The following is a 27,995-nucleotide window of genomic DNA, read 5'->3' on the forward strand; positions in this document are numbered from 1 at the left end:
AGATTTGGCACCCCAATCTCCTGCCCCAATCACAATCCCCTCTTACCCTAGGTCACAACCCAAACCCCTTGTCATGTTACTGGATTTTAGGGGGAGCAGGCAGATCACTGCCCCAAAAGTCTGTACCAAGGGGGCCATGTGAGGTGTCACATGAAGCTTCTGTTCTATTGATTCTGTATATGCTCTTCATGTAATTGTATAATATCTGTATGTGGAGTTATAAACATGTACTCTGTAGGGATGTTGGAAAATTCTCTGTGGCTGAGCATAGGGCAAGGAATGCTCAGCCAATGGCTATGCTAATTAGCAAGGCTCCAGGGACAATAGATCTCTAAGTGCCAGAGACACACCTGAAGGAATGCCTGGCCTCTGACCATGTGACCCACTCCAGTTTGGAAGAGACCAGTGGATGGCTATAAAATGCCATGTGGCAGGCTCCATCTTAGTCTTCAGTTTTGCTCTGAATCCCAGTTGCAGCCTTGCAGGGAACAATGAGCCAGAAAGAACCGTGGACCCAGCCTGACATAGGATATACACCAGAGACTTTTAAGATAGCAGTTTATAACATCTCTGCTAAGAGCCTGTATTAAGAACTGGGTGATTCAATGCATGTAATGTATTATCCTTTAACAACCTCACTCTAATGCTTTTCTTTCTTTTAATAATAAACCTTTAGGGTTAGTCTAGACTGGCAAGATTTTGCGCAAAAATGACTGCTTTTGTGCAAAAACTTGCCAGCTGTCTACACTGGCCGCTTGAATTTGAGCAAGAGCACTGACTTTGTAATGTACAAAATCAGTGCTTCTCATACAAATACTTTCACGCTCCCTCTCAGGAAAAAGCCCTCTTGCGCAAGAATACTTGTGCAAGAGGGCCAGTGTAGACAGGGAAGAACTGTGGGTATGTCTACACTACAGCACTAATTCGAACTAACTTAATTCTAATTAGTTAATTTGAACTAAGCTAATTCGAATTAGTGCATCTAGACTTAAAAACTAGTTCGAATTAGCATTTTGCTAATTCGAACTAGCATGTCCACATTGAGTGAACCCTGAACCGAGGTTAAGGATGGCTGGAAGCAGTGCTGGCAGGGCATCACATTAGGACTTAGAGCGTGGAGCTGCTGTCTCAGGCTAGCCGAGGGCTGTGCTTAAAGGGACCTGACCCCCACCTCGGACAGACAGTTCTCAGGGGTTCCCCGCTTGCAAAGCAGTCCTGGCTTGGAGTGTCCTGAGTGCCCACGCTAGGCACATCACAGCACTCGGCCATCAGCCCGGCTGCACTTGCCGCAGGCTGCCATCTGGAGGGGGGGTCAATCAAGGGGCTTCAGGAGAGCTTCCACCCCGAGAAGCCCACAGAGCCACCCCAGTCCTCCCCATCGGGGGCTCGTACCCCATTCCTCCCTCACATCCTTCCACGTACCCTTCCCTAGACCCCCTTCCTGATGTACAAAATAAAGGACAATTGTGTTCAAAAATAGAATCTCTCTTTATTGAACAAAACTGGGGGAGACTGGGAAAAGGAGGTGGGAGAGGGGAAGAGAGAGGGTGGGAGAGAGGAGGGCAACTAAAATGATCAGGGGTTTGGAACAGGTCCCATATGAAGAGAGGCTAAAGAGACTGACTTCTCAGCTTAGAAAAGAGGAGACTGAGGGGGGATATGATAGAGGTCTATAAAAGCATGAGTGGTGTGGAGAGGGTGCATAAAGAAAAGTTCTTCATTAGTTCCCATAATAGAAGGACTAGAGGACACCAAATGAAATGAATGGGTAGCAGGCTTCAAACTAATAACAGAAAGTTCTTCTTCACAAAGCAAATAGTCAACCTGTGGAACTCCTTGCTGCAGGAGGCTGTGAAGGCTAGAACTAGAACAGAGTTTAAAGAGAAGTTAGATAAAGTCTTGGAGATTGGGTTCATGGAGTGGTATTAGCCAGGGGGTAGAAATAGTGTCCCTGGCCTCTGTTTGTGGAAGGCTGGAGATGGATGGCACGAGACAAATGGCTTGGTCATTGTTTTGGTCCATCCCCTCCAGGGTCCCTAGTGTTGGCCACTGTCGGCAGACAGGCTACTGGGCTAGATGGACCTTTGGTCTGACCCAGTATGGACATTCTAAACTCAGGGCTCAGGGTCGGGGGTCTCAGTGGACCACCTTGATTTTCATACAAACCTGCTCCCGGGTGGCCAGGCTGGCAGCTATCCTGCCCTAGACGGCCACTTTCCTGTGCCTAGTGTGGAGGTCATGGATGAGGTCTACGATGTCTGCACTAGACCAGGCGGGCGGGCGCCCACCTCTTGTGGTCCCGTGCAGGCTCCCGGGAGCCACCAGCCTGGTCCCAGGAAAAGGAGGAGGGCTGGGTGGCAGCGAGTAGCTGGTTCGTGCCGTGCCAGGTGCAGGGTCTGCTGGCTGGGTGTTGGCAGGCTTGCACCTGGCATGGGCACCGTAGCCAGCCCATGCCCCTTTAAGGGCTCCGGGGCCAGGAGGGGGGCAGACGAGTTTCCCTGGTGTTGGCCAGAGTGGCAACCAGGGAAAGCTGGGGCAGGCTAGCCTCCCACTAGTTCGAATTAAGTGGCTACACAGCTCTTAATTCGAACTGCTTAATTCGAACTAGGCGTTAGTCCTCGTAGAATGAGGTTTACCTAGTTCGAATTAAGCGCTCCGCTAGTTTGAATTAAGTTTGAACTAGCGGTTTGTATGTGTAGCGCCTATCAAAGTTAATTCGAACTAACGGCTGTTAGTTCAAATTAACTTTGTAGTGTAGACATACCAGCTGTGTCTACACTGGCATGAATTTCCGGAAATGCTTAAAACGGAATACTATTCCGTTTTCAGTTTTTCCGGTAAAGGAGCGTCTACATTGGCAGGCTGCTTTTCCGGAAAAGCCCTTTTTCCGGAAAAGCATCTGTGGCCAATGTAGACGCGCTTTTCCGGAAAAGAGCCCCGATCACCATTTTCGCGATCGGGCTTTTTTCTGGAAAAGACTACTGGGCTGTCTACACTGGCCCTTTCTGGAACAGTGTTCCAGAATAAGGACTTATGCCTGAGCGGGAGCAGAATAGTTTTCCTGGAATAGCGGCTGATTTTGTACAGTAGAGCATCGTTGCTTTTCCGGAAATTCAAGGGCCAGTGTAGACAGCTTGCAGCTTATTCCGGAAAAGTGGCTGATTTTCTGGAATACGTGGCCCAGTGTAGACACAGCAACCCTGTTTTGTGCAAAAAAGCCCCGATGGCTAAAATGGTGATCGGGGCTTTCTTACGCAAAATCACGTCTAGACTGGCCACGGATGCTTTTGAGCAAAAGCATCCATGCCAATCTAGATGTTCTTTTGCGGAAACACTTTTAACGGAAGTACTTTAACATTGCACTTACATTGAAAAACTGATCTTTTGTTTAAAAAGGTTGGAGACCACTGATCTAACCCCTAGGATGGGAAATTTCAAGGCTTCTTCCCAGGACTGTGATCAGAATGGCACAATGTTGCCCAGGAACTGGACAAGGCAGCTCTTTGCTGCTTGAGATAAGATGGATTCACCTGCTAAGTGGGACTCGATGCAGTGAAATACTGTAGGTCCAGTCCCTTCCAAACACTGAAATGATCAGACCTAGTCTTGGGGTTTAAAAGTGGAGTCTTGGAGTTTAAAAGTGGTACTCCCCCACTGACCTCGGGCTCCATGTGGTGCTGCCCCTTTGAAACGTTACGAGAAGCCTCATTCCGGGCTCCCTGTAGCGTTTGAAAGCAGCAGCACTGCACGGAGCATGGGGTCAGAGGGGAAGTCCCCAGCTGATCCCAGGCTACACATGATACTGCTTCTTTGAAACGCCACATACAACCTGGGGACACCCCAGCTGGTCCTGGGCTGCAGACAGCTTTTCAAAGCAGCAGCGCCGTGTGGAGCCCGGGGTCTGGCCTCAGACTTCAAGTCTCCACACCCCACCCAAACACTCTCAGAGTATGTCTACACTACCCCACTAGTTCGAACTAGCGGGGTAATGTAGGCATACCGCACTTGCAAATGAAGCCCAGGATTTGAATTTCCCGGGCTTCATTTGCATAAGCCGGATGCCGCCATTTTTAAATCCCGGCTAGTTTGAACCCCGTGCCGCGCGGCTACACGCGGCATGGAGTAGCTAGTTCGGATTAGGCTTCCTAATCCGAACTAGCTGTACTCCTCATTCCACGAGGAGTACAGCTTGTTCGGATTAGAAGCCTAATCCAAACTAGCTACTCCGTGCCGCGTGTAGCCGCATGGTACGGGGTTCGAACTAGCCGGGATTTAAAAATGGCAGTGCCCGGCTTATGCAAATGAATCCCGGGAAATTCAAATCCCGGGCTTCATTTGCAAGTGCGGTATGCCTACATTACCCTCCTAGTTCGAATTAGGAGGGTAGTGTAGACATACCCTCAGGGAAGGAAACAAAGGGAGGAAAAATGCTGACAGCTAGCAGGATGGCTGGGGACCACTGACAACTATTTGCCAGGATGATTCCTGCAGCCCTACATGGGATGGAAGTAAGGGCTCTCACTCACTGCTCACTTTTTAAGAGTCCCAGATTTTTCCTGTACTTGCAGGATGGTTTCTGTGTCAGTTTCCCTGACTCCTCACCTGTGTGGGTGCCTCTCAGGAAGGGCTACATGGGACTAGATAACTCAGACATCTTGAGAGCAGCAGACTTTTGGGGCAGAATGGGGTGGGGATGTGACAATATTGGGATTGTATTCTCTGTGTTTGCTTTCTTGTGTTGTATGTGATTTGTACTGTCCTGTAGTAACGTTGTACATGTGTGCCTCAGTTTCCCTGAGCACCGCACCACTATCTGGATGGGAATTTGGGGGTGACTTGCAGAGGGAGGATGCATGGCACAGCATGATCACAATGACCCAGGCTCATGGCAATCTGAGCCTGGGAGGGGAATGGGACCAAGTGATACCTTTTGCCTGGGAAACTGGAGAAAGGTTTGAGTTGGGGTTGGCTGCAGCCAGGAATGAGCTGTGGAGGGTGGAAGTGTCGTGCTGGCTTGGGGGCAGAGAGTGGGGGCAGGGCCCTTGACTCTGGGTCCCCTTCTCCCCAAGATGGCTTGTACTGACTACTCCTGGTAGAACAAGTCTGTTCTACGCTGTATCCCTGTGGACTAATAAATATTTTGTTTTACCTGATGGCTGAGAGTCACGTCTGGCTGCAGATGGGAGTTCAGAATCCAGCTACTCCCCACCCCTCAGTGACAGAGGGTGTTGTCATGCCCTCACTAGGGCTACATCTACAAGGCACACGATACCATCTACATGTTTTGTTAGTCTATAAAGTGCTACCAGACCATTTGTTGTTTTTTTCTGTAACACACTAACTTGGCTACCCCTGAATCTTCTATTCCAGAATAGTTATTCCAAAATAACTTATTTCGAAATAGTACGTCTATACTTCAGGGAAGCTTCAAAATGAGTCAGTGGTAGTTTCTCTATCATAGATGTGCTACCTCGATTTAGAGCCCCAGGAGGAATAACTTAGAATGACCTTGGGGATGGGCTATTCCAAAATAGAACAAGTGAAGTGTCTACACATGCCTTATTATGAAATAGCTATTTCGGAGGAGGTGTTATTCTTTGTAGAATGAGGGTTACAGAAGTTGGAAGAAGCCATAGAACTGGAAGAGACCTCAGAAGCTCATCAAATCCAGCCCCCTGCTCTAGGCAGGACCAATTCCAACTAAATCAACCCGAACAGGGCTTTGTCAAGCCGAGACTTAAACACCTCTAGGGATGGAGACTCCACTACTTCCCTAGGTAACTCATTCCACTGCTTCACCACCCTCCTAGTGAAATAGTTTTTTCCTAATATCCAAGCTGTCTAATATTCCAAAATAACTTTGCTGTGTAGATACACCCTAGGATTCTAAATGGTCTGTGGGCTCTGGGGGACTTGCTGACACATACACAGCTCTGGGATTAAATTGTGGGCTATTTCTCAGAAATAGCCTGTGGAGCCTAGACTCCCCCCCCCCCCCCACAGATGGTCCAATGGAGGCAGGTGTCTCTCACACAGGGGCTGTGGGTCCCACTCCCCTCTCATCAAACTGACCAGGGAAGAACCTGACCCGATGCAGAAATGCTGGCCTCGGGGCTTTGCTGGCTGTGGGCACAGGAATCCTTACCCAGCGAGGTCACCGTATCATAGTTCTCCTCCATGACATCCCTGTAGAGGGCTCTTTGAGCAGGGCTCAGCAGCTCCCCCTGCCCCGCAGTGAAATACACAGCCACCTCCTCAAAGGTCACAGGTATCTGAAATAACAGGGTCCCCCACTCAGCCCCAGCCACAGCCCCACTAGTCACAATGGAAGGCGAGGAAAATCCCGCTCCACCCTGCCCAGAGAGGCCAGGATGCTCCAGGGAGAGAGAAAGGAGAGCTCCTTGTGCCTCCCAACAGATGGAGCAGGGCAGGGTCTTCTCAGTCACCCCTCTGCCAGCCACAGGCTGAGGTAGAAGCAGAGCTCTGCACAGGCCACAGGGACAGGAATCTCAGCCCCTTCCTAACTCATGGCAGACTCTGGCTAATGAGCTCTGTCTCCAGCATGAGAAAAAGCAACAGGAACAGCCAGGCTGGGTCAGAACAAAGGCCCCTCCAGCCCAGTGTCCTGTCTGCCCACAGTGGCCAATACAGATGCCCCCAAGGGAATGAACAGAACAGGGAATCTTGAAGCAATCCACCCTGTCGCCCATTCCCAGCTTCTGGAAAACAGAGGATCGGGACACCCTCCCTGCCCATTCTGGATCGTAGCCACTAATGGACAAAAGGAGACTCTGGTCATGTTTCCCAGCCCTGTCCGTGGGCTGTTTCCTCTTTCAGAAATGGGGGAATGTTCACCCCCGCCCTCCCAGTGGGCCTGTCCAGACCATCAGGCCCTAGGCTGAGCAAGTCACAGCAGGTTTATCCCACGCTGCCCCATCCTGTGTGTTTCCTGCCCATCCCACTCTGCAACAACACCTCTCCCACCCTGCAGCTCCACACACAATGCCCTACGGGATCCAGCTCCACCACAGCCATTTCCCTGCCCCCTGAAAGATGGGACGATCTGGAGCAAAGTGGGGATGTGAGTTTTCAGCCTGTCAGGGAGACAGGGGCGTCACAGAGAGGAGGGGGGAAGATTGTTCTCCTTGGCCTCTGAGGACAGGACAAGAAGCAATGGGCTTAAATTTCAGCAAGGGAGGTTGAGGTTGGACATTAGGAAAAACTTCCTGCCTGTCAGGGTGATGAAACATTGGAATAAATTGCCTGGGGAGGTTATGGAATCTCCCTCACTGGAGATATTTGAGAGCAGGTTGGACAGACATCTCTCAGGGATGGTCTACTCTAGACAGTGCTTTGTCCTGTCATTAGGACAGGGAACTGGATTTGAAGATCTCTCAGGGTCCTTTTCAGTTCTAGCGTTGCATGATTCTATGGTTGTATTTGGTCCCAGCTCCTCCAGACTCCGCCATGCTGGGAACTCCTCAGTTGTGTGGTTACCACACAGGCCTGGCACCTCCCCCAGGGCTGAGCCCACCAGGCATTGTCCCTGAGAACAGCAGGCCCCTCCTCCCCCCATCATTTCCATCACATGGGGACAGGGAAGGACAGGAACTGCCTTTTCTTTCCCTGCACCCTGCTCCCAGGACAGTCAGTCTACCCAGGATGATGCAGTGAATGGGTCTGAGCAGTCTGGGGGCTGGGAACCTCTCTCCCTACTTCCTGCAACTGCTGCCTCTTCTGGTCTCCCCGGTCTCCCTCCTGCCCTCCCCACACTGTTGGGAGTGCTGGTGCCTGCTCAGTGCCCATGGGTATTTGCTCTTCAGTGGGAGCCTGGCTGTGTCACTGAGGCAGCAGCTCTGGGAGCTGCAGGCACACAGGGACACCCTCACCTCCAGCACAAACTCAGGCTGGAACAGGCTGGTTTGGCTGAGTCACTTTCCTGCCCCTCCTGAGCTTTGTCCCCCAGTTCTCTCCCCATCCCCTGGAGCTGATGCCAACAGAGCCTGGGGCTGCCCCAAGGGGTGAGTAACAGGCACCATAGAACATCCCCACCCGGGGTGGGCTCAGAGGGGCTACAGGGAACGTCTCCCAACTACAGACCCACTGCTCAGCCTGGGCTCCCAGATCCTGTTGGAGGCAGCAGCATCTGATCCACAAAACTCAGCCAGCTCGAGGGCTCTGTACCTGGCCTCCTCTGCCTGTGCAGTAACCAGAGGCCTTCCCCATATGCCTGAGCTCCACCGGGCTGCCCCCACACTCCCCAGGGACAGCTCAGCAGATGCAAACTCCATTGGCCCTGCTGGAGTTGGCAGAACTGAACCAGGCCCAGAGAACCAGGATTTTTAACCGACCTGGCACCAGACTTGAAACATTCATTTCCCCTTCACTCAGAGAATCTGACCTGCTCTTGGGAATCCCAGTTCCAGACTATGCTTGGCAGGGACTCTGCTTTGAGACCAAATCCTGGCAGAACTGACATAGCAGCTGTCCAGCCCTGTCCACTCAGCCCCCTCAAATGCTGAGACCGGTTCTAACAGGGATATTCAATTGGGAGGCATGTGCTGGGGGGCGGGAAGGGAGGGGCTGCCCAGGAATATTTGCCTTGTAACTGCGGAGGGAAATTCTCTGCCCCACACTGGGGCAACCAGCTGTAGGGAAGCAGATTCCACATTCCACTCCTGGCTGCTGGGTGGGGCAGCCCCTCCCCCTCTCCTACCCCAGAGGCTGGGGGAGCTGCCAGTGTCTGTCTCATGAGCCCTTCCCCTCCCCACCCAGGCTGCGCTTGCTCCCATGTTCCCCCTCCCACCTCCCATAGCCCCTCCCCCACATCCTTTGCTTCCCTTCACCCCCTAACTCAGAATGTCCCCCAGCCCCAGAATGCCCCCCACAGCCCCGCACCACGCCCCACACGTGGCTGCCCCACACCCCGAACGTCTTGAGGTTGGAACCGCTTTCCTCTTTCCCGGGCGCTGCTGGGAGCAGCGCTCTGGGGGCAGGGTAACCTCTTGGGGGGAGAGGTACAAGGGGGGAGGGGCACCCCTACCTGAGTCCCTGCAGCACCTACACTTTCCCACCCACTGCCCCTTGGGTCCTTGCACCCGCAGTGTATCTGGGATGGCTGCCTGATGGTGTTTGGTCTCGATCCGCCACCCCCAGGACGGTGAGTTACAGCCCCCTCCCCACCAGGCACAACCCCACATACCGACCAACCCCCATGGCACCGGGTTAGTCCACCAGGCAGCAGGGAGCCAGCCCTGCTCCGGCCGGGAGTGAGAAACCATCACTGCTCCCGGGCACCCCGAGAGCCTGCAGCCAGATCCCTGCAGCTGCCCCTCGGCCTCGTGCCGCAGCCTGGCCCCGGGAGTTTGTCCCCAGCTCCGCCTCCCCTTTCCCCGGCCCTCGGAGCGCGTTCTCCAGCCCCCTAGCGTGAAGGGAGCAGGCCCAAACTGCGGACCCGGATCCGACTTCCCAGCAGTAGGAGCCGCAGCCCCTGGCCGAGTAAGTGACCCACGTGGGAGCCACAAGCAGGGCCAGGCAGTGGCGGTGGCTGCAGCGGGCAGTGGAAAAGCCCCCCCCCCCAAACCCCATGGTGACAACCCCGCCCCAGGCTGGATCCAGGGGAATCGTTTTTCTCACCCGCTGGATCTCGGGTCCTCAGCCCGCAGCTTCCCCCTCAAGTTCCTGGCCCTGCGGGTGTGAGCCGGGCTTGCTGCGGGGTTACAGCTTCAGCCTAGGCCTGGAGCCATGTGGCCGTTCATGCCCCACTGGCTCTACTCGGTCCCACCAGGGAGTGACCCCTCCCCACCCTTGGGCGGGCTTGTGCCCTGGGTCCCAGAGCCAGTGACTGGCTAGAAAGCCGCCTCCTGGGCGGGCCCCACAATCCCAGGGCAGCTCCCAAGAGACTCTTGAGAGTGACCCAAGTGATGGGGTGCCTGCAACGTGCCCCTGGCTCCCAAGGCAGCAAGTGCAGAATCCCCCTCGGCTAGTGCCGAGAGGCTCCAACCAGCCTGGTCTGAGTCCAGCTGAAGGGCTGGACGGCCCCACTGCTGGAGTGTCAGAGCCCCTGTCAACTGGCCCTGTGTTTGTCCCCTCCCCCACCAGGAAGGGCAGGGCCCATGCTCCAAGCAGGAGTTACAGGCACGTCTCTTGCACCCAGAGCACTGGGACGACCCTGCAGTAGGACTCAGTGGCCAGCATGTGGTACCCAGGGGCTCTCTCCTGTGTGCTGTGACCCTGCCCCTCTGGGGAGTCTCACACAGAGGTCCTGGGATCACAAACTCCCTGTCACTCCCATCATGCAACAGAGGCAGGTCCAGCCTGTTCTGTAAAAGCTGCCCTGGAAATCAGAGAGCAGCTAAAGTGACTCTGGTAGGATTTGAATGACTGGCCTGGTTCACACTGATTACTACAACTTAGAAGTCCAACACCCTCTCCTGCTGCCAAACTCCCTTCCAGGCCCTGCCTTCCTAACTCTGTCCAGCATCCCACTCACTGGCAGCCCTGTCCCACACACTGAACCCCTCAGAGTTGTTCTCACCGCAGAGCCTAAGTGGGTCCACAAAATCCACTGGCTCTGGAACCCCAGAAAAGTAAATCTGAACCTCAGTCCTCTCTGTCCCTTCCCCTCATGCCATGGGGGCTGGAACACCAGAGGAGTGAGGTGTCTTAGTTGGGGGCCACATCAGAGAGGGCTGGGGGCCTTTGGAGTTTTTTTGTTTCTGACTTTTGTGGCCCCTGATTTTTCGGTGGGTCAGTGGCTCCAACCCAAAAAAGGTTCCCCCTCCCTACCATACATAAAGCAACACTGAAACCTTTTGTGCTGGCCGTAATGTTTTCCTTTATTTAAAATGAAGTTTGATCAACTAACATGAGACAGTTCGAACGCTTAATCTATGTAATAATTTAAATTAAACTGTTCTCCCCAGCTGTAATTATGTCATTAGTGGCGAGTATCCATTAACAATGGATAGTCCATGGAAAGGTTCGGTGAGGGCAGGGGCTCAACAAAGGAGTGGGGTCTTGGGGAAGGGACGGGATAGATTCTGGCTTGCCCTGACATTTAAAAAGTGACCTTGGGGGCATGTGGCACCCTGAACAGACTCTGATGCTCCCTGCATGAGCCCCAGAACCAGCCCTGAGTAACAGGGGCAGAGAGGGAGCAGCTCACACATGCCAAGGGGCTGGCCTGGGGCAGGACATGAGCCCTGGGATGCAGCAGAGACATCACAAGGGCCTTGTGCAGCAACTCAGCTCGTTAGTTGGGAAGCAGTGACCTCACAGAGGGTCCATGGCAATGGTCAGGTGGGACAGGCTGCAGTAATCTCAGAGTAATCCTCCCCCCCCCCCATGGCCTGGCTCCCTGGAATCTCCTTTGTGAGGTTTCCCTTTGAGGGCAGAAGGGATTGAGGGTCCCATTTGGGAGTGTCTCTGTGGAGTTTTCCCCTTTCCCTAGGCTGCAGTGGGAGGGGGCTGGGGCAGGCAGGGTTACAGGAGGAGCTGGCACTGAACTGAAGAGAGATCTGGGAGAAGCAAGGTTGCAGACACCCAATGAGAATGGGATTTGACCCATGTGTGCAGAACACAGTAGATTAGCAGTCCACCACCTTAACCACTCGACCACCTCATCTGAGCTGTAGGGGTTTGTTACAAATTACCCAAAGCCAGCACTGCCAGGAACCTTTGTGCCACTCGCTGGCTGGCCAGGGACACCCACGGCTGGAAGGTTTTGGCTTTTCACAATGTTCCCTGGGCTGTTGTACAAAGCTCAGTGCTGGTAACAAACCCAAACACCCCTTGCCTACATCTACCCTGCAGACTATTACACAAGAACTGTTTTGTGCAAGAATTCTTGCACAAAACGTCTTGTGCAAGAGCACGTCCACACTGCCATGTGCTTTTGTGCAAGAATATCCATGGCAGTGTGCACGCTCTCTTGTGCAAGAAAGCTCTGATGGCCATTTTAGCCATAGGGGTTTCTTGCACAAAATAACCCTGTTGCCCATTCATACTACCTTCTTGTGCAAGAGCTCTTGCACAAGAGGGTTTATTCCTCATGGAGAGAGGAATAACTCTTGTGCAAGAAGCCCTCTTTTCTTACATTTTGCCATAAATTTACTTGCAATGTAGATGCTCCTCAAGTTTTTGTGCAAGAACAGCCATTCTTGAACAAGAAGCCTACAGTGTAGACGCAGCCCCTGGGTGCCCAGAGAGGGAATGTCTAGTCACAGTCTGGCTTGGCGCACTCTCTGCAATGGGAAGATGACCACAGAGCAGGCAGATGGCAGTGGCACATGGCTCTGGTGGGCCCAGCATCAGAGGAGCGTTTCCGATATGAGTGTTTACTGACAGTGTCCGTCTCTGGTCTGATTTCACAGTGTGGTGAGACACTGGCACCCACAGCAGCATGGGGTTGCTGGAGGAAGTGGCTGGCGGGTGGCCGGTAGGAGCAGTGGCAAGTGGCTAATGGAGTGGGTGAGCATCATTTGCATATCTAATGAGCTACGATTTTTATGGAAGAGGCTCTTGCACCAGAAGGAGCATCTACACAGCCCCTTCTTGCGCAAGAAAAACTCTCTTGGGGCTCAGTGGGCCCTCCCTCTTCCTACTTGCTCTCCCAAAAGAGACAGACTTGGCTCTCCTTTCTTTTCCCCCAGCAATGGCCATGCTGCAAAGCAGATACCAGAGACAGCAAAGCTAGCAATCTGTGGTGCAGTGGAAAGTGTGTTGTTCTGTGTGAACCAGGTCACTTATTCACATGTTGTGGGCTCAAATCCCACAAGAGTCACTTTAGCTGCTTCCTCATTTCCAGGGCAGCTTTTACAGAATAGGCAATCCTTAGGCTAAAACCAGGATGGGCTTTAGTCCAGACAGTTCCCAGCAGACCCCAACGATGGTGGAGGCAAGGGCTGTTCTGAAAGGCTGCAGGTTACCACAGACCCTTTTGTCTCTCCATGTCTCCTACCAGTGCTGTGCATCTCTCAAGCTACGTGTACACTACACTGTTCTTCTGAAAAAACTAGGCAAATTGTGAACCCCAATTGGCATAGCTTTTTCTGCTTTTTTTGGAAGAGGCTTTGCCAACATTTGGCCTGTTTACACTGGGCCAAACGTGGGGGGGGAAAAAACGTTTTTTTTGTAACATCCCTTCTTCTTCATAAAATTAGGTTCACAGACACCAAAAATGCATATCTGCCCTTCTGAAAAAAATTCAGAAGAGCAGATGTGTTCTCTGGACTAAAGCATTTTCTCTGTAGTGTAGACAGAGCCCTGATGTAACATCTTATTTCAAGTTTAGGGTGCAGCATAGACAGAGAGTTACATATGATACACAATTTGAGCTACAGAAGTTGTCATTTTGACCTTATTTCAAAAAACGCGTTGGTGTTTACACAGCATCAAATTTCGAAATAACCTGCTATTCCGAAATGTCCCTTCCGCCTCATGGAATGAGGTTTACAGGGACATTGGACTAGCGAGCTCATTATATTTCAAAATAATGGGGCACTGTTAACATGCAGGGTAGATATTACAGATGCCTTAGTACCCCAAAATAGCACTGCATTGTCAAGGTCACCTTACAGGACCACAGCAGGGGGCAGGTTTGATGCTGAATTTTCAGCCTTCTGCTCTTGGGAGTCTTTGTTGCTGTCTGCAGCCACACCAAGGCCTGACTCTGCATCACCAGGGCCCCAACCCCTGACAGGCTGCCAGATAAGAGACAGAGCTGCCAGGGGGGCAGGTGTTTTCAGACTTGCAGCAGGGGGCACAAATCCCTCTCTAGGGAGCCTGCAGGAAATGAAGCCAAAGAAAGTGGATTTTGAGAGGCTTGTAACAACCAGCCCAGTTGCAGCAGGTCCTACTGAGATTTGAACTCAGAGTCCTGACTGCTGCCTCTTACACCATGGGACCTACACAAGGCACCTGTGACTCAGCTGGGCCAAACTGGAGTCCTGGCCCAGGCCCACTGGGACCAGCTTTGCTTGTTTTCCTTCCACCTAGAGCCCCCTTCTTCTCCTGGGCTGCAAGGAGCCTCCCTGGGGTCCCCTGAGACAGGCACAGGACTCTGCCTCCCCGCAACCAGCCCCACAGGATTTGGCAGAACAAGGGGGGGGGGGCTCTGCTCACCCTACTGAGTCCCACTGAGATGTTGAGCTTTTGTCCTGTCCCCCTCAGCTTGGCTTCCCTCCTCTGCCCCATTCCTGCCTCACTTCCTCCTTGGGCAACTCACACAAGGGAAGCAGCAGGAGGAGCCGACCCCATACGCCAGCTTCCGAGGGCAGGGGAGACTAAGACACAAGTGTCCATCAGGTGCCTGGCCTCACCCATCTGGCTTCCCCAGGCTGGCATGAAGGGGCATTCTCAGCTGATGTCGCCCCCCTCTGTCACATGGGGTAGGGCTCATCCCAGGCAGCAGGAGCTGCACTTACCCAGTCACCCAGGGGAGCAGCAATAAGAGAAGACCCTGTGTTTCTGAACCAGGGACCTCTTGCATGTTAGGCAAATGTGATAACCAATACACCACAGAAACACATTTCAGGGATGAAACTTGGATAACTGTTCTGTTCCTAGCTCTTTCTAAAACCCTGCTCTGCAGGGGAGGGGAATGCACCTTGTGAACACTCCACCTCTTGTTCTCATGGAAGCGACTAACCCGAGCTGCCAGCTCCTCATTTCCTCACCAGCTCCTGGATATTTGTAGCTCAAAGCTGGAGCTGCTGTGGAAGGAGGTGAAGCTACAGAAGCTGACAGGGGACAATCAGCGGGCGGAAGGTTATTTCTTCTCCTCCCTGGGTTGATGTGGCTAGAACTGAGGTGAAGACAATCCTCTTCCCTTCTCCTCAGAAGACGGAAATTGCAGTTTGTTCTCTCTTTGGTTCTACTGAAGCTGGACCCCAGGACTAGACTTTTTCTTTCTAAAACCCTGGTGAAAGCTGAGATTGCCACTTCTTTCCCCACAAGGAATGGCCCCATTTCCATCTCTCCAGAGACAGGACCACGTCCAGCTGGGGATGAATGGCTACAATCAATCTTATGGAGTTCGATTTAGCAAGTAAGATTCACTAGAGGCCACCCCCACCAACTTCCAGCACTTCTGTTCTTTGCCCCCTTTGGCTTCCTGCTGTGGGGACATGGCCAACTCCAGTTACATACGGAGGGATGGTGGGAAGAACAGACACATCTCCCCCATATCCAGCAGGTGTTTGGCCAGCTTAGTCATGGGGCCGCTCTCTGGGACTTTTCTCTCAGCTGCTCCACGTGTTGCCATTGTCCATCCCTTCTTCTCCCCTCACATCTCCCTTGTCTCCGTTCCCTTCAAAGATCTCCTCTGCCTCAGGACCAGCCTCCTCAGGGCGCTGCCCCTCTTCCACTGTGCTGGCAGTGGAAGACCCCACAGTCTCTGCACTCAGGGGCGATGGGACAGAGTTTTATGTAATGATGACAGCGGTGCAGAAAGCAAATAAGAATTTGCTCAACATCCTGGGTGACAAAATGAAACTGGTAAGTAACCAAATTAAAAATAAATCAAAAGGAAGCATTTTTGTGCCCAGTGGAACTCCTTGCCAGAGGATGTTGTCAATGTGAAATCTACAAGGACCAAAAAAGAACTGGATAATTTAATTCAGGAAAGGTCAATGAATGGCATTTAACCAGGATGGACATGGAAGGTGTCCCTAGCTGGTGTATTCCAGAAGCTGGGAATGGGCTGGGAATGATCACTTAATAATGGGCTCTCATGAGGATTCCCTTGGGAGAATGAAAAATCAGCTGCTGTTGTGAGACAGCATCCTGGGCTAGTTGGGCCACTGGCATGGCCCAGTCTGGCTGTTCTGTTTGGTTTCTGTTCTTGTCCCCTCTGAACAATGGAAAATGGACCCCCATCCTGAAGGGGACAGAAAGTGGCCTGTGAAAGGCTAGCATAGGTAAGGAAAAACATCTATTCACAGGTCCCTGATGGTCTAGTGGCTAGGATTCAGCACTTTTGCTGCTTTGGCCTGGGTTTGATTCCCAGTCAGGGAAACCTGCATCACTTTTTCACATGACAACTGCCTACTCCTTCATCTTACCTCATTGTTACAGCAGCTGTGATCCTGGAGGTTAACTCAGGGCCCCTTTCCCACTCTCCCTCACTGCCTAGAGAGCACCTGCCATTTTCACAAGCCCTTCAGAATGGGCAGAACTGAGTCACTCAAACTGCCCCAGGCTCTGGCTGAGAGACTTACCTGGCTCACTCCCGGACAGCAGCCCAGCACATTTCTCAGGCAGCCTGATGGTCTGCAAAAGGCCCTTGTCATGTCACTGCCACACCCACCCTTGCCCTCCAGGGCTTATGTCCTGCCCCAGGCAGCCCCTTTGCATGGCTGAGCTGCTCCCAGGGGTGAAAATGACACATTTCATACAGGGACTTTTCTATTGGGCACCACCCCTTGGGCAGGGGGAGGCTCAAGGCAGAAACAAGAGGGGTTTCAGTAAAGCTACATGTAAATGGATCCATCTAGCAACCACTGCCAGCCACACACACAGGGGGAGGTTTTTGTGCAAGCACAACATGCAGTGGAGATGTACTGAGAGAGAAGTAGCAGGCTCAGAAGAGGGAGGAGGGGGGCCTATCAGGTGCCAAAGTAGCTCAGTGGGGAGAGCATTAGACTGAAGATTTAAAGGTCCCTGGTTTAATCCCAGGCTTTGGCAAAAGTCTTTGTTCCTGAGGCTTATCCCTTCTTTGACTCCTCTGTGAAGAGCCCAGCTGTGCCTCCTGGAAGGGTCTTGTCTGCCCGGCTGCTCCACTTAGGAGCCAGCAAGTCCTGCCTCTTCTCCCTTCCTCTGCCAGGGAAAGAAAAAGGAGCTCTCCTTAGAGCAGCATCAAACCATCCCCCTAAGAATACCTGCTCTGCCAGCTGAGCTGTTGAAGCTCCTCTCTCACTGCTGCTTTGTCCATCATGGCAGGAACAGAATCCGGGACTCACCAAATCAGGCTGGGTGTCCAGTAACCCCAGACAGATGTGCACATCCGCACGCTGGCAGCAGCTGTTGTGGGACTCTACAAATCCACCACTAGACGTAATTCCCCATATACCAGGCAGCCCAAAGGAGGGCTCTAGGGTCTCAAGCAGAAGAGAGTCTCAGGCAGGGGGAGGGTCTCTCAGAGCACAGAGGGAGTTTGGGGGCTCATTGCTGGGCTTTAGATCACTCAGTCATCCTGACAAATGCACTAGCTTCTTCAATTGAAGTTTTCTTATATGTGTGAGTTGCTCAGTGAGGCCAAGGGGGCACCTCTCTTTCCCCAGCTAACAGCTGCTCTAAAGCAGAGCTGGGTTTATCCACACTCACCCTCACTCACCGTTGTGAGGTGTTTTGCAGTGAGCTGACAAGAAAGCTATGTCTACACTCGCTTCTTCTTGCACTAGTAATATGCAAATGAGGCTAAACATGGAATATTGTTGAGCCTCATTTGCATAGCTAATGAGCCGTCATATTTGCGGAAGAAGCTCTTGCGCCAGAAGGAGCTGTCTACACTGCCCCTTCTAGTGCAACGAAAACCCTCTTGCGGAATGCCGTTACGCCGATTATTTTCAGGATATCACAAGGGCCTTTTGCAGCCCCTCAACTTATGGGCATAAAGGAGTCTGGGAGGTGATGACCTCACACAGAGTCCATGACAATGGCCAGGTAGGACAGGCTGCAGGGCAGGGGCCATCTCAGAAATGCCCCCTGACTTTGCTGCAGGGAGTCTCCTTCTTGAGATCTGCCCTTGAGGTCAGAGAGAGAATGAGGGTCAAAAGCACGAGTGTGAGGAGGAACCTCGTTGGAGCCTTCTCCTTTTGCTCGACTAACTGACCTAGAAGACAGACATCCCTGTGGAGATGATAAGCGTCTGTTGGCATTTAGCCAGCACTGGAATTAACTCAAGTAGTAGAGTACTTGTTTAGTGTATGAGAACCAGTGGTATCATTCTCCCCTAATGTGTGGTTTCTTTTTTTTTTTTTCACAAGCAGAGTGAGCCAGAAGGCCAAGAGCCTCCTGTGGCCTTTCCCTCTTCCTATTCACTCACCCAAAAGACAGTCATGGCTTAGTTCCAAATCTTTTGTTGAAGCAAAGGCCTCACTCAGTTTAGGCGGCTAAACAGACAGCTTTATTGATCGATAAAGCAAAGTGAGCCAAACATGGTCCCAGCAGAGCCAGTAAGGCTGGCTAATACAATCAATCCTAGTATCTTTATACCCTTAGCCAAACAGTCTGATGTCAGAGCATCAAATTACGGAAATCATCAATTAAACTTGGAAAAACAAAGCCTTATCGTGAAGATTGTGGACAGGTACGAGGGAGTACATCTCCTGTCTCAACCAGCCCAATGAACACATTCCAATAGCCCATCCTGTAGGCCTCTCTCACGGGGTGACAGAAAGTTCACTCTGGTCTACGTGCTAAAGAGAAAAGCTGAAATGGTTTCTGTTATACAAGATGGCTTCTAGCTAAATATGAAATGGTTTCCACACTGTAAACCCCATTGCACGAGGGATAACGCTTCTTCTGAAATAGCTATTTTGAAATAATGGTAGAGTCAATGCTCCACTGCTGCAATTTCAAAATAGCTCCTCCCCAGGGCCATTCAAAGTCATTACTCCCCAGTGCCTCCTGGGGCTCTAAGTCGAGGTAGAGCATCCACTGGCGGCTTCTTGTGCAACAACTCTTTTGGGGAAGAGTTTTCGTGCAAAAGGTCTTGCACAAAAGCAAGTCCACACTGCCATGTGCTTTTATGCAAGAGATGTGTTTTTGCACAAAAGCATCAATGGAGTGTGGACGTTCTCTTGCACAAGAAAGCGCTGATGGCCATTTTAACGGTAGGGGCTTATTACACAAGAAATTCATGTTGCCTGTCTACACTGCCCTCTTGCGCAATGCCATTACACCTATTATTTTTCAGGAAGAATGGCATTGTGCAAGAGGGTTTTTCTTGCACAAGAAGGGGCAGTGTAGACGCTCCTTCTTGCACAAGAGCCTCTTCTGAAAAAAATGGTGGCTCATTAGGTATGCAAATGAGGCTTGGCGATATTCCATGCTTAGCCTCATTTGCATATTACTCGCGCAAGAAGCTGCAAGTGTAGACATAGCTGTAGAATGGAGGACTGTAGTGTGTGCTTGGCAAGTAATCCTTAGTTTGAACTACAATTGACAAAATAATTGTGGGTATGAGCTGCCAAACACATTTCTTGGGCTGCACAGGCCTTGAGACCCCTCCAAGGCTGGTGGGAAATGGGTAATGGCTGCACTTAGGAATTCAAAGGTGTTGTATGGAACCGTAAATTCAAACAGTTTTAGAGACATTTTTTTTTCAGAAGAGGTTTTTCTGACATTTGGCCCATGTACATGGACCCAAATGTGAGGAAAACCTTCTCTTTGGGAAGATTCCTTATTTCTAATAAAATTATACCTTCTGAAAGAACACACCTGCTATTTTGGAAACTGATCTAAAAAAGCTGACCCATTCCATGGACGAGGCAGAGCTTTTCAGATACAAAAGGTATCCTGGAAAAACTCAGGAATGGGTATATAACCAGTAGGGGTGTTGTGGTTTGGTTGGCTAAAGCACCTTCCTGATAAGCAGGTAATCCTGGGTTCAAATCCCAGTGGTGTCTTACTGTAGCATTTGCTTATGTTTTCCTGTGCCTTTCTGGGACACAGAAGAGGCCTCCCCTGGCCACCCATGGAACTACTGGTTCAGGAGAAAGCTGACTGGGGAGGAGCATTGGGAAGAAGGAAACCACAAGCCTGGAGCAGGTGCAGAGGCAACTGGCAAGGCACGGCTCTGACTACAATTGCTGGTACAGGAGAGCCAGCACAACACTGCGTGCCCTTGTGATTTCCTAAGGGTGTCAGGGCCCAGAGAACTTGCGAGGGATGCAAATGTAGACACTCAAAATTGTAAATGAAGCTGGGATTCAAATATCCTGCACTTCATTTGCATATTTGCAGACCAGTACTATTTCAAAATACTTTATTTTGAAATTAAAAATGCTGTTTAGATACGCTTATTTTGGGAGAAAACACTTCTTCAGAAATAACCCTTAAATCTCATTTTATAAGCAGTAAGGGTTATTTTGAAAGAAGGGTTTTCTTTCCAAATAACTGTGTCTAGACAGCGCCTGTTTTTTCAAAATAGGGTATTTCGAAATAGCAGCCAGACTATTATGCAAATTGACAGATTTGCAGAGAGACAGATTACGCGTCATTTGCCCCGCTTCATTTCACTAGGCTGAATTTGCATTTCTCTCTCGAAAGAAGAATGTAGACATACCCTCACATAGGGGAGATGCAGAGATCAGAATTTTCCTGCCTCCCTCAGCTTCTCTGGCTACTTTGCCCCATTTCCTGCCTCCCTGCCTGAACTGACCCAATGGCTAAAAGGGACAGCAGCTGCTGATTGGTAGGAGGAGAAGATGGGCAAGAAGACCCTGGAAGCAAGAAGGACCAAGGTCCAACTCTCTTTGTGCCACTTGGCCTTAGATCCTGGACACCCAGCATTCACCCTGATGAGGCCATAATATGTGAAGGGGGAATTTTGACTGATAGTCTCCTCTGAGCTGGAATCCCAGCTCCCACAGGGTTCACTGGAAGGGGACAGCCCCGTAGGGGCTGAAAACCACTGCTCTAGGTGAGGTTTGAATTCACAACCTCAGCATGTCTCCTATACGCACTGCCTTATAAGTTCTGTGCACTGACCCATTGCACCACTGGAACAGATGTTTGCGAGTTTTCTCCAAAGTCCTTAAATTGCAAAAGTCAAGAAGCACAAAGTAGAATTGAGTGAGAGGGACAAGAAGATCAGTTCTCAAGGATTCACAAAAGCCAACATTTCTCACTGAGATTTGAACTCAGCTTGTAAGATTCAAATTCCTGAACCCTGCCCCTTACACTATTGGACCATCATTACTACTAGAGGTTCTCAGCTGGTAGCTGATATACTGCTTTCCTTGCTTTTTCCATTCAACTGCTTCACCTCTCCAGATCCAGCCTCACCTGTATATGGCCTCACAGGAATGAGCTGGCTCCCTCTCTGGCAGAGGAAGGAGAAATGTTGCCATGTGTTACACACGTTGGCACTGTACAGACCCCGGTCCTGGGTCCCCCTGCCCTGAGTTCCATGGGACAGGGAGAAGCTCCAGGAGATGGTTCCCCTGGGATCATGTCTCACATGTATCCAAAGGCTGGAGAGAGCCAGACTCACCCTGCAGCCACGAATGCCGGTTTCTAGAAGCTCTCACCTAGAAAGGACTCAGCTGAGATGGTTACAAAGAAGCTGGGGGTTGGGTAAGGGGGAGCTGCATTGCTGAGGCAGAGCAAGTGCTGGCTCCTTGGTGGAGCAGCAGGGCAGACACTATCCCTCTGGGAAGCACAGCTGGGCCATCCACACAGGAGCCAAACAAGGGCTCAGCCTTAGGGTGTGTCTGCACAGCAGCGATATTTTGAAATAACAAAGAATTATTTCAAGCCTTGATTTCAAGATAAGGTTGAGCTGAAAGAGCTCTTACTCTACCTTACCCACCCCCATCTCATTTCACAAAGAGTGAGGGAAGTTGAAGAAGAGTTTTTCCTGTTAGCTTTGGCCCATTATGCTGTTTTTACTTAACCTAAGCACTGGGCATTTGAGGAAGCTGGATTTAGCTTCAGCCCTGCCATGTAGGCCAGCCTTAGGAGACTAAATTTTTTGCTACAACTGGGGATGGAACTTGGGACTTTTAAACTTTGAGTCTACTCCTCTCCCAACTAAGCACTTACTTTTTTGCCTTCTTGCTTCTGAGGCAGCCACTTCTCTCTCAGGGTGCTTTTCGCAGCGGCAGCAAACAGGAGAGAAGCTGCTGCTGTTAGTGGCCCTGCAGAGCAAGATGAGTTTTGCCTGTCCTGATACTTTGCCCCATTCCTGCCTCTCTTACAAGGCTGCAGCTACCAATGGCTGGAGTGTCCAGCCACTTTTTCACTGCTTGACTCCTGTTACATGCTGGTTAAGGAGGCAGTAACTCACAAGAAGAAGTCAGGAGCAGGGCTACTCAGATGTGGCCATGATCAAATACAGGAGTAACAACAAGTTAGTAGAAAGGTTCCTTCCCCCTTTGATACATGCCAAAGTCAGGGATTGAACCAGGGACCATTAGACCTTCAGACCAATGCTCTCCTCACTCCACTCCACTGAGCTACTTTGACTGCTAAATATAGATCTTTTTGGCATGTAATTCTCTGTCTGGGATGTTTGGCAGCCACTGCACAAAACGGACGTCGTCATGCCCTGCCCAGGAAGGCAAGACTGGCCCTTCCACAGCATCCCTCCCCCACAACCCAGAGCCAAGGTTCCCTCTAAGCCAGGCCTGGGCAATATAGGCCAAGGGGCTGGATCCAGCCTACGAAGCCACCCAATATGGCAGCAAGAAGCCTCAGGCAGATTCCCTGCTTGCCCTGCCCCCACGCACAGCTGAGAGAAGGGGCTGCTGGGCCCTTTGTGTTTCACAGCTGTAGAGGAAAAGGCTTCATGCCTGGCCCCTGCTCCAAGCTTGTTTATGGCCAATGGGAGCTGCCTGGGAGTGTCTCCCAGTCAGAGCCTACCTCTGGCACCCCAGTCCCTCCCTTCCCTCAGCCCACTGGCACTCCCCACAATGGAAAAGGGTGAAGACTTAGCAGATTTCATGAACAGAGATTTCCCTGAGTGGGAATCAAATCCAGGCCACAACAGTGAGAGTGCTGAAGCATAGCCACTAGACCATCAGAGACAAGGACTATAGGTGTTTGCTCAGCTACACTAGCCCTTCTCAGGCCACTTTCTGTCTCCTTCAGGACGTGGGACCATTCCTGGAGAAGGGGCGTGATGCCGGCATATTTCGTAGCTCCAGACACTACCAGAAGATGCTGCCCAGCACTTTCCCCCTGACTGCACTCTCAGGGCCGGAGATGTGGACCTGCCCCTGTGTATTGTGGGGGATGCCTCCTGCCCTCTGCTCCCTGGACTGATGAAGCCCTATACAGGACAGCCTGAAGCCAGAAACATTTCCCAGGCAGGCTTAGCAGGGCCCGCATTGGTGTGGAGGCCCCTTCAGGCCCCTTAAAGAGAGATTCTGCTGCCTGCTCCCCTGGCTGGACCTTAGTGAGTCAAATGCCACCCAAGTGTCCTCCAGAATAGTTGTGAGAACAAGGCGGAGACATTCCTGCCCCCGGCACAGCTGGCCTGGTCACTCCAACCCTGCTGCTTCAGCCCCCTGCCAGTCTCATTCCTACTCTTCCCTGCTGCCCCATCTTTTAAGTGGAGTACTGGGCAATGTTCTCATGATGATCTAACAACCCTTCAATGATGGGAATGCCCAGCCTCTTGTTCTTAGTCACCCAGCCTGCCTCTTTCTAGTACAAAATCCCTGTCCCAAAGGCAGAGCTGTAAGCAGCTCAAACTCTGTTGCATTTAAGAGCAGCCTCTGGAGTCAGATCCTGCAGCTTTAAGCAGAGCTCCAGTATGAAATCCAGGGAGTTCAAACTCTCCCACTGCCTTGCCAGTCACAGTGGCCTCTGCAACCACTCCAGCCTTGTGGTTTCCTTCTTTCCAACAGTCCTCTCCAACCAGCCTTTTTCTGAGCCAGCAGTTTTATGGGGGAGGGGGGGGGCCAGAGGAGTCCTCTTCTGTGTCCCAGAAACACACAGAAAAATGTGATCAAAGGGTACCAAAAGGCACCACTGGGAGTTGAACCCAGGATCTCCTGTTTATAAGCAGCTGCTTTAGCAAATTGAGCCATGGGGCCCTCCTTAGGGTGTGTGGTGAAACTGTTCTACTCTATGGTCACAAACAATACCTTTGACTCCCACAATGCAGCCAATCCCCATTTCCCTCTAGCCCTGGCAGTGTCTGGCTCCCTGGGCACAGAAAGCTATAGCTCAGTGGGCAGAGACTCTAACATGCACATCTCCCCCCAGCCACTGGGACTGTAGAGTTGCCTTTGAGGTTTGGCACAGTTGTGGGGAGGGAGAAGTGCAGTGAATGTTGATCATTTGGCTTGTAAATCCCTTGGTCCTAGGATGTGGGTTGGAGTCCCCAGGAAGGGACCTGCTCTTCTCCAATTTGTTCCCTTCCTGAGGGCACAGAATTAAGGAGAGAGAATTTCATAACGCCCCCCCCACCCCCGGCAGCGATCGGAGTTGGCCAAGGAGTTAGTAACAAAATTTTTGTCAACATTTAAGTAGAGGGAAGGAAACCCTCAGGGGTGTTTCTGTGTGTTTCTAGACCGAGGATCATTCAAGTGGCTTGTATTTTTGTGGACCTGCCCCTACCGCACCCCTAGAGACTCTGAAACAAAGAAGACACATGAGAAGAACCCAACTTTCTTCCTTTTGCTGTGAAATGGATGGATCTAGCTCAGGTTTCACTCAAGGGGTCCGTCTGCATGTGAAGTACCTGTGACAGCACCTGTACTGCTCTGCCACTCATAAGCAATGACATATACTTGGGGGAAGCATGCGCCCCAAGACTTGTAGAAGGGACAACATGGACAAAGCAGTAATAATCAGGCACCCTTTGATAGCTCAGTTGGCAGAGCAGAGAACTGTAGTGTGTGTTTGGCAAATTATCCTTAGGTTGCTGGTTCAACTCTGGCTCAAAGGAGCAATTGTTTTCCGCCCGGCCTTAGCAGAAGGCAACCCAGCTGGTTGTCTAGGGTCCATGTCTTCAGAGCCCTGCACTGCAATTAACAGAAAGATTGTGAGTACAAGCTGCCAGGGCCATGAGGGTATGTGAATAATTATGATCCAGAGGGGAGGGAGAGCAGTGCTTTGCTTCTGGCCAGAAATCAGCCAATGAGATTGTCCTGGGGATGGAAGTAGCGCCTAAAGCCTTCCCCCCTCTCCTCTGAGCTCACAGTCACTTTCTGAGTGACTTGCTGATGGGGAGTGGCATTCGTGTGCTGAATCCGATGGCTTGGTGCCATGGAGCCGGCCCATGGCCTGTATTTTGCCCAGGCCTGCACTAGACTTAACAGCCCTTGGGGATCCAGCAGTTTCTTGCCTTGAACAAACTGAAACCATGGAAGCCAGTCAGCTCTCAGCCTATTTATTGTTTGAAACCAACCCCATATTGAAATTGACTGAGCAGTGAAATCTGAGCCAGAAGGTGCCGTCCGTTGTGTGCTTCATCTCTTTAGCATCCCAAACTCAGACTAGTGTTTCTCCAAGTGTTCACATATCCCCTGGGACTCCTCACTGATCACTGGGTGAGATTTAGGGCTGTGTGCACTGTGGTCGCTGGGTCTGGTTGGTAACTTCAATGACAATCCCATGAAGATGTTTTCACGGGAATTTTCTCATCATTTAAAGACTCTTCACCTGCAAACTCACCCTGTCTGAAAGCTCCCAGGGATTTTCTTCTGGACCTCTCCACTGCAGAGGGCAGAGTATATGGTGAGGGAAGGGATAAGAGAGGTGAGATTCTAGGCTCTCCTCTTTATAACAATGTCCCCACTATGAACTCTGCATTTCAATTGTATCAGAGACCAGACAGAGGGACACTCAGGTATTTAGTATGGAAGAGTCTGAAACTTTCATTTCCTCTCTCTCGGGCCCCTCCCAGCTATGGAGCCAACATCCCTGCAGCTTCACACCCATTCCATGAGAGACAAGCTGTAAATGAGATTTACTGTTCCTTCCTCACTCCCTCCCACTTGGTTTCTCATTCACTTACTGCCTCTTATCATAACCTGGAGCTGTGGTGGCAGAACACGTTGCCATCACAGTAACTTTAGCAATTTTGATCTCGGAATGGGAGGTTCAGAGTTTGCAAACCCCTGGCTCTATCTGCAAGCACTTGGGTCTGTTTGCTCAGTGTCTCTAAGGACAGCAGAGTGATGGGGCTGTCAGTCTCCACGTGGGAATTGAGGCAGGAGAAGGTTGGCTTCAGAGGCCAGATTCAACAGTCTCAGATACTTGAACCACTTTCCCCTCCTCCATTCCTTCTAGGTACCTTTGAACTCCTTCAGAGTCTCCGACAGTGCAATCATTTTCTGGGAAAAACCTCTGACTTGTTCTTCCAGTTAAGGGGAAATCTCCTCTGGCAGCTGGAACTGCCCCATCTCACACCTGGACAGAAACAATTCCATGTGATTGTATTTCATTTACTGCTGATAAGTTCTGGCTAGTGAGTCTTAGCTCTAACAGGCCTGGAGTTATAATTCCTCCAATTCTCACAGCTTGAGAGCAGGGGCAACACATCTGATGGCCATGCAACTTTCCCCTGAAAGGTCCCATTGCTGTTCTTCACCTCTGGCCTGGAGAGATTGGCTGGGGGACTAAAGGGGAATCGAGTCTCCATGGCCAACTCACTCCTTAGCCTCCAGGTGCTGAGAGACAGGATGTTCCCAGGTGAAGGGCTGAAGAAATCTGTCCACTAGGGACTAGACTGAAACACCAGCTCCCCCCTCCCAAGCTCCTTCCACACAGCCCTCAGATGGGACAGACTCTTGGTCCCTGCTGCCCTGGGCTAAATGGTGCCCAGTGGCCAATAGGCCCATGTTCCACACCATAGACCTGAGGCAGCCAGTCCCCGCCAGGGAGGTGACAGCTCCAGGAAACATTTGAGGTCAGACTGTGGCCTTTATGGGGAATTCCAGAGTCTGCTGTGCGAGGATGAGACCCTCAGAACTAAATCACAAATATCTCTGACTATCTAACATCTGGCTGTAGGGCTCTGGGGAGATGTGGTGCTAACATCAGCTCCAAACCCTTTCCCTGCGCTGTGCAGCGTGAGGGGAGTGAGAGCCCTGTACGTACTCAGGGTGCTTCGGTCATCCTAGAACAGAGACACAGAAAAGAATCTCAGCCCCCTTGGACGCACACAGGGGACCTCAGGGAAGGGATTTTGCAAATATGGGAAGAGAGGCCCTGCCCTGGCCCCAGGAACATGGATCCCCTGGGTGAATGGGGCTTTGCCATCTCTAATAGCTCTGTGCCTCTACAAAGCACAAGTCACTCACATGTCAGCAATGCACATGGAGTTAAACTGAGATCTGATAGCTGGACCCCAGCGCTTGTGATACAAGAGCCTCCCTTCCCTGTGTGTGCGGCGCTGGGATGTTTCTCCCTCAGTCTCACCTTCAATAATTCACTCACTGGCTTCTGACACTTCCCCTCTAGCTCACCAATCTGCTCACTGAGATGGGAAATCTGCATGGAGAGTCTCCTGACAATTTCCTCATCCAGCTGGGCCAGCAGGAGCCCTTCTTGTTCCTCCAGGAACTGCCGCAGCTGCTGAAACTCAGCCACAATCATCTGCCTCTCTGCTTGGGTCCATTTCTGTGTGAAAACAGGGAAAGGGCTGGTCAGGGCCAGGGATGGAGCCCGGGGCCCCTTCATGGAGAGCTGAGTGTGCAGAAGGGAGAACTTATTGAAAATCCCTAAAATTTGTGATATTTAGCTCTACTCTTTGGGTATTAGGCAGAAATGTTTCTCCCAGCATCTCCTTTGACCCGGATCCCTCTGAAAGGGATGATTCCATGTCTGTCATGGGCAGCATGTTCTGTTATTCATGGGCACTGTGAATTTCAGACTCAGAGCAGCAGGAGGCAGGACCCAGCACCAGCCTGACAGATACCCAGGCAGGAAAAAGAAGCAAACATGTTAATGCACCAAGTGAGCAGACAGCCCTTCACAGGGACAATCAACTTCCTTGGGGAGGATTTCTGGGAAAGTCACAGGGACTGGACATTAACTCATCCACTGACATGGAAGCTCAGAGCCTGTCTACACACAGATCTAAGCCAGCAATCCAGAAGAAACACAAACAAGCGCAACCTCACCAAGGCCACACTGGAGTCTGCCTCCTAACATAGCCCTCCCACTGCCGGTCTCTGCAGATTCATAGCCACAGGTACCTACCAGATACTTCCGGCTTTTCCCCTCTGCTGTAATTTTTCTTCCCAGCAGCTTTTCTCTCTCTTCCCTCAGAGTCTTCAAATGGGCCTCCAATTTTTCCTGAAGAAACAGAA

General features: G+C 51.3%; 1 protein-coding gene and 1 non-coding gene across 11 annotated transcripts in view; one reads left to right on the top strand and one right to left on the bottom strand.

Moving 5' to 3' along the window:
- LOC142818233 (tripartite motif-containing protein 26-like) overlaps positions 1 to 27,995 on the bottom strand; it is a 37,709-nt gene that overhangs the window by 6,974 nt on the left and 2,740 nt on the right. For 6 of the 10 annotated variants that reach the window (XM_075912439.1, XM_075912440.1, XM_075912435.1 and 3 more), the window contains exons 3-5: positions 27,886 to 27,981; positions 27,103 to 27,303; positions 25,976 to 26,091 (exon numbers count right to left, since the gene is read on the bottom strand). In XM_075912439.1, coding sequence (XP_075768554.1) covers positions 25,976 to 26,012 — 37 coding nt within the window. In that variant the 5' untranslated portion in view covers positions 26,013 to 26,091; positions 27,103 to 27,303; positions 27,886 to 27,981. The other 4 variants (XR_012898204.1, XR_012898203.1, XM_075912443.1 and 1 more) reach the window with 4 other exon arrangements.
- Positions 16,614 to 16,686, top strand: TRNAF-GAA (transfer RNA phenylalanine (anticodon GAA)). The gene has a single exon. It is a non-coding gene; the product is annotated as a tRNA-Phe (tRNA).

The sequence above is a fragment of the Pelodiscus sinensis genome, chromosome 31, assembly GCF_049634645.1.
Source record: "Pelodiscus sinensis isolate JC-2024 chromosome 31, ASM4963464v1, whole genome shotgun sequence".
NCBI lineage: Eukaryota > Metazoa > Chordata > Testudines > Trionychidae > Pelodiscus > Pelodiscus sinensis.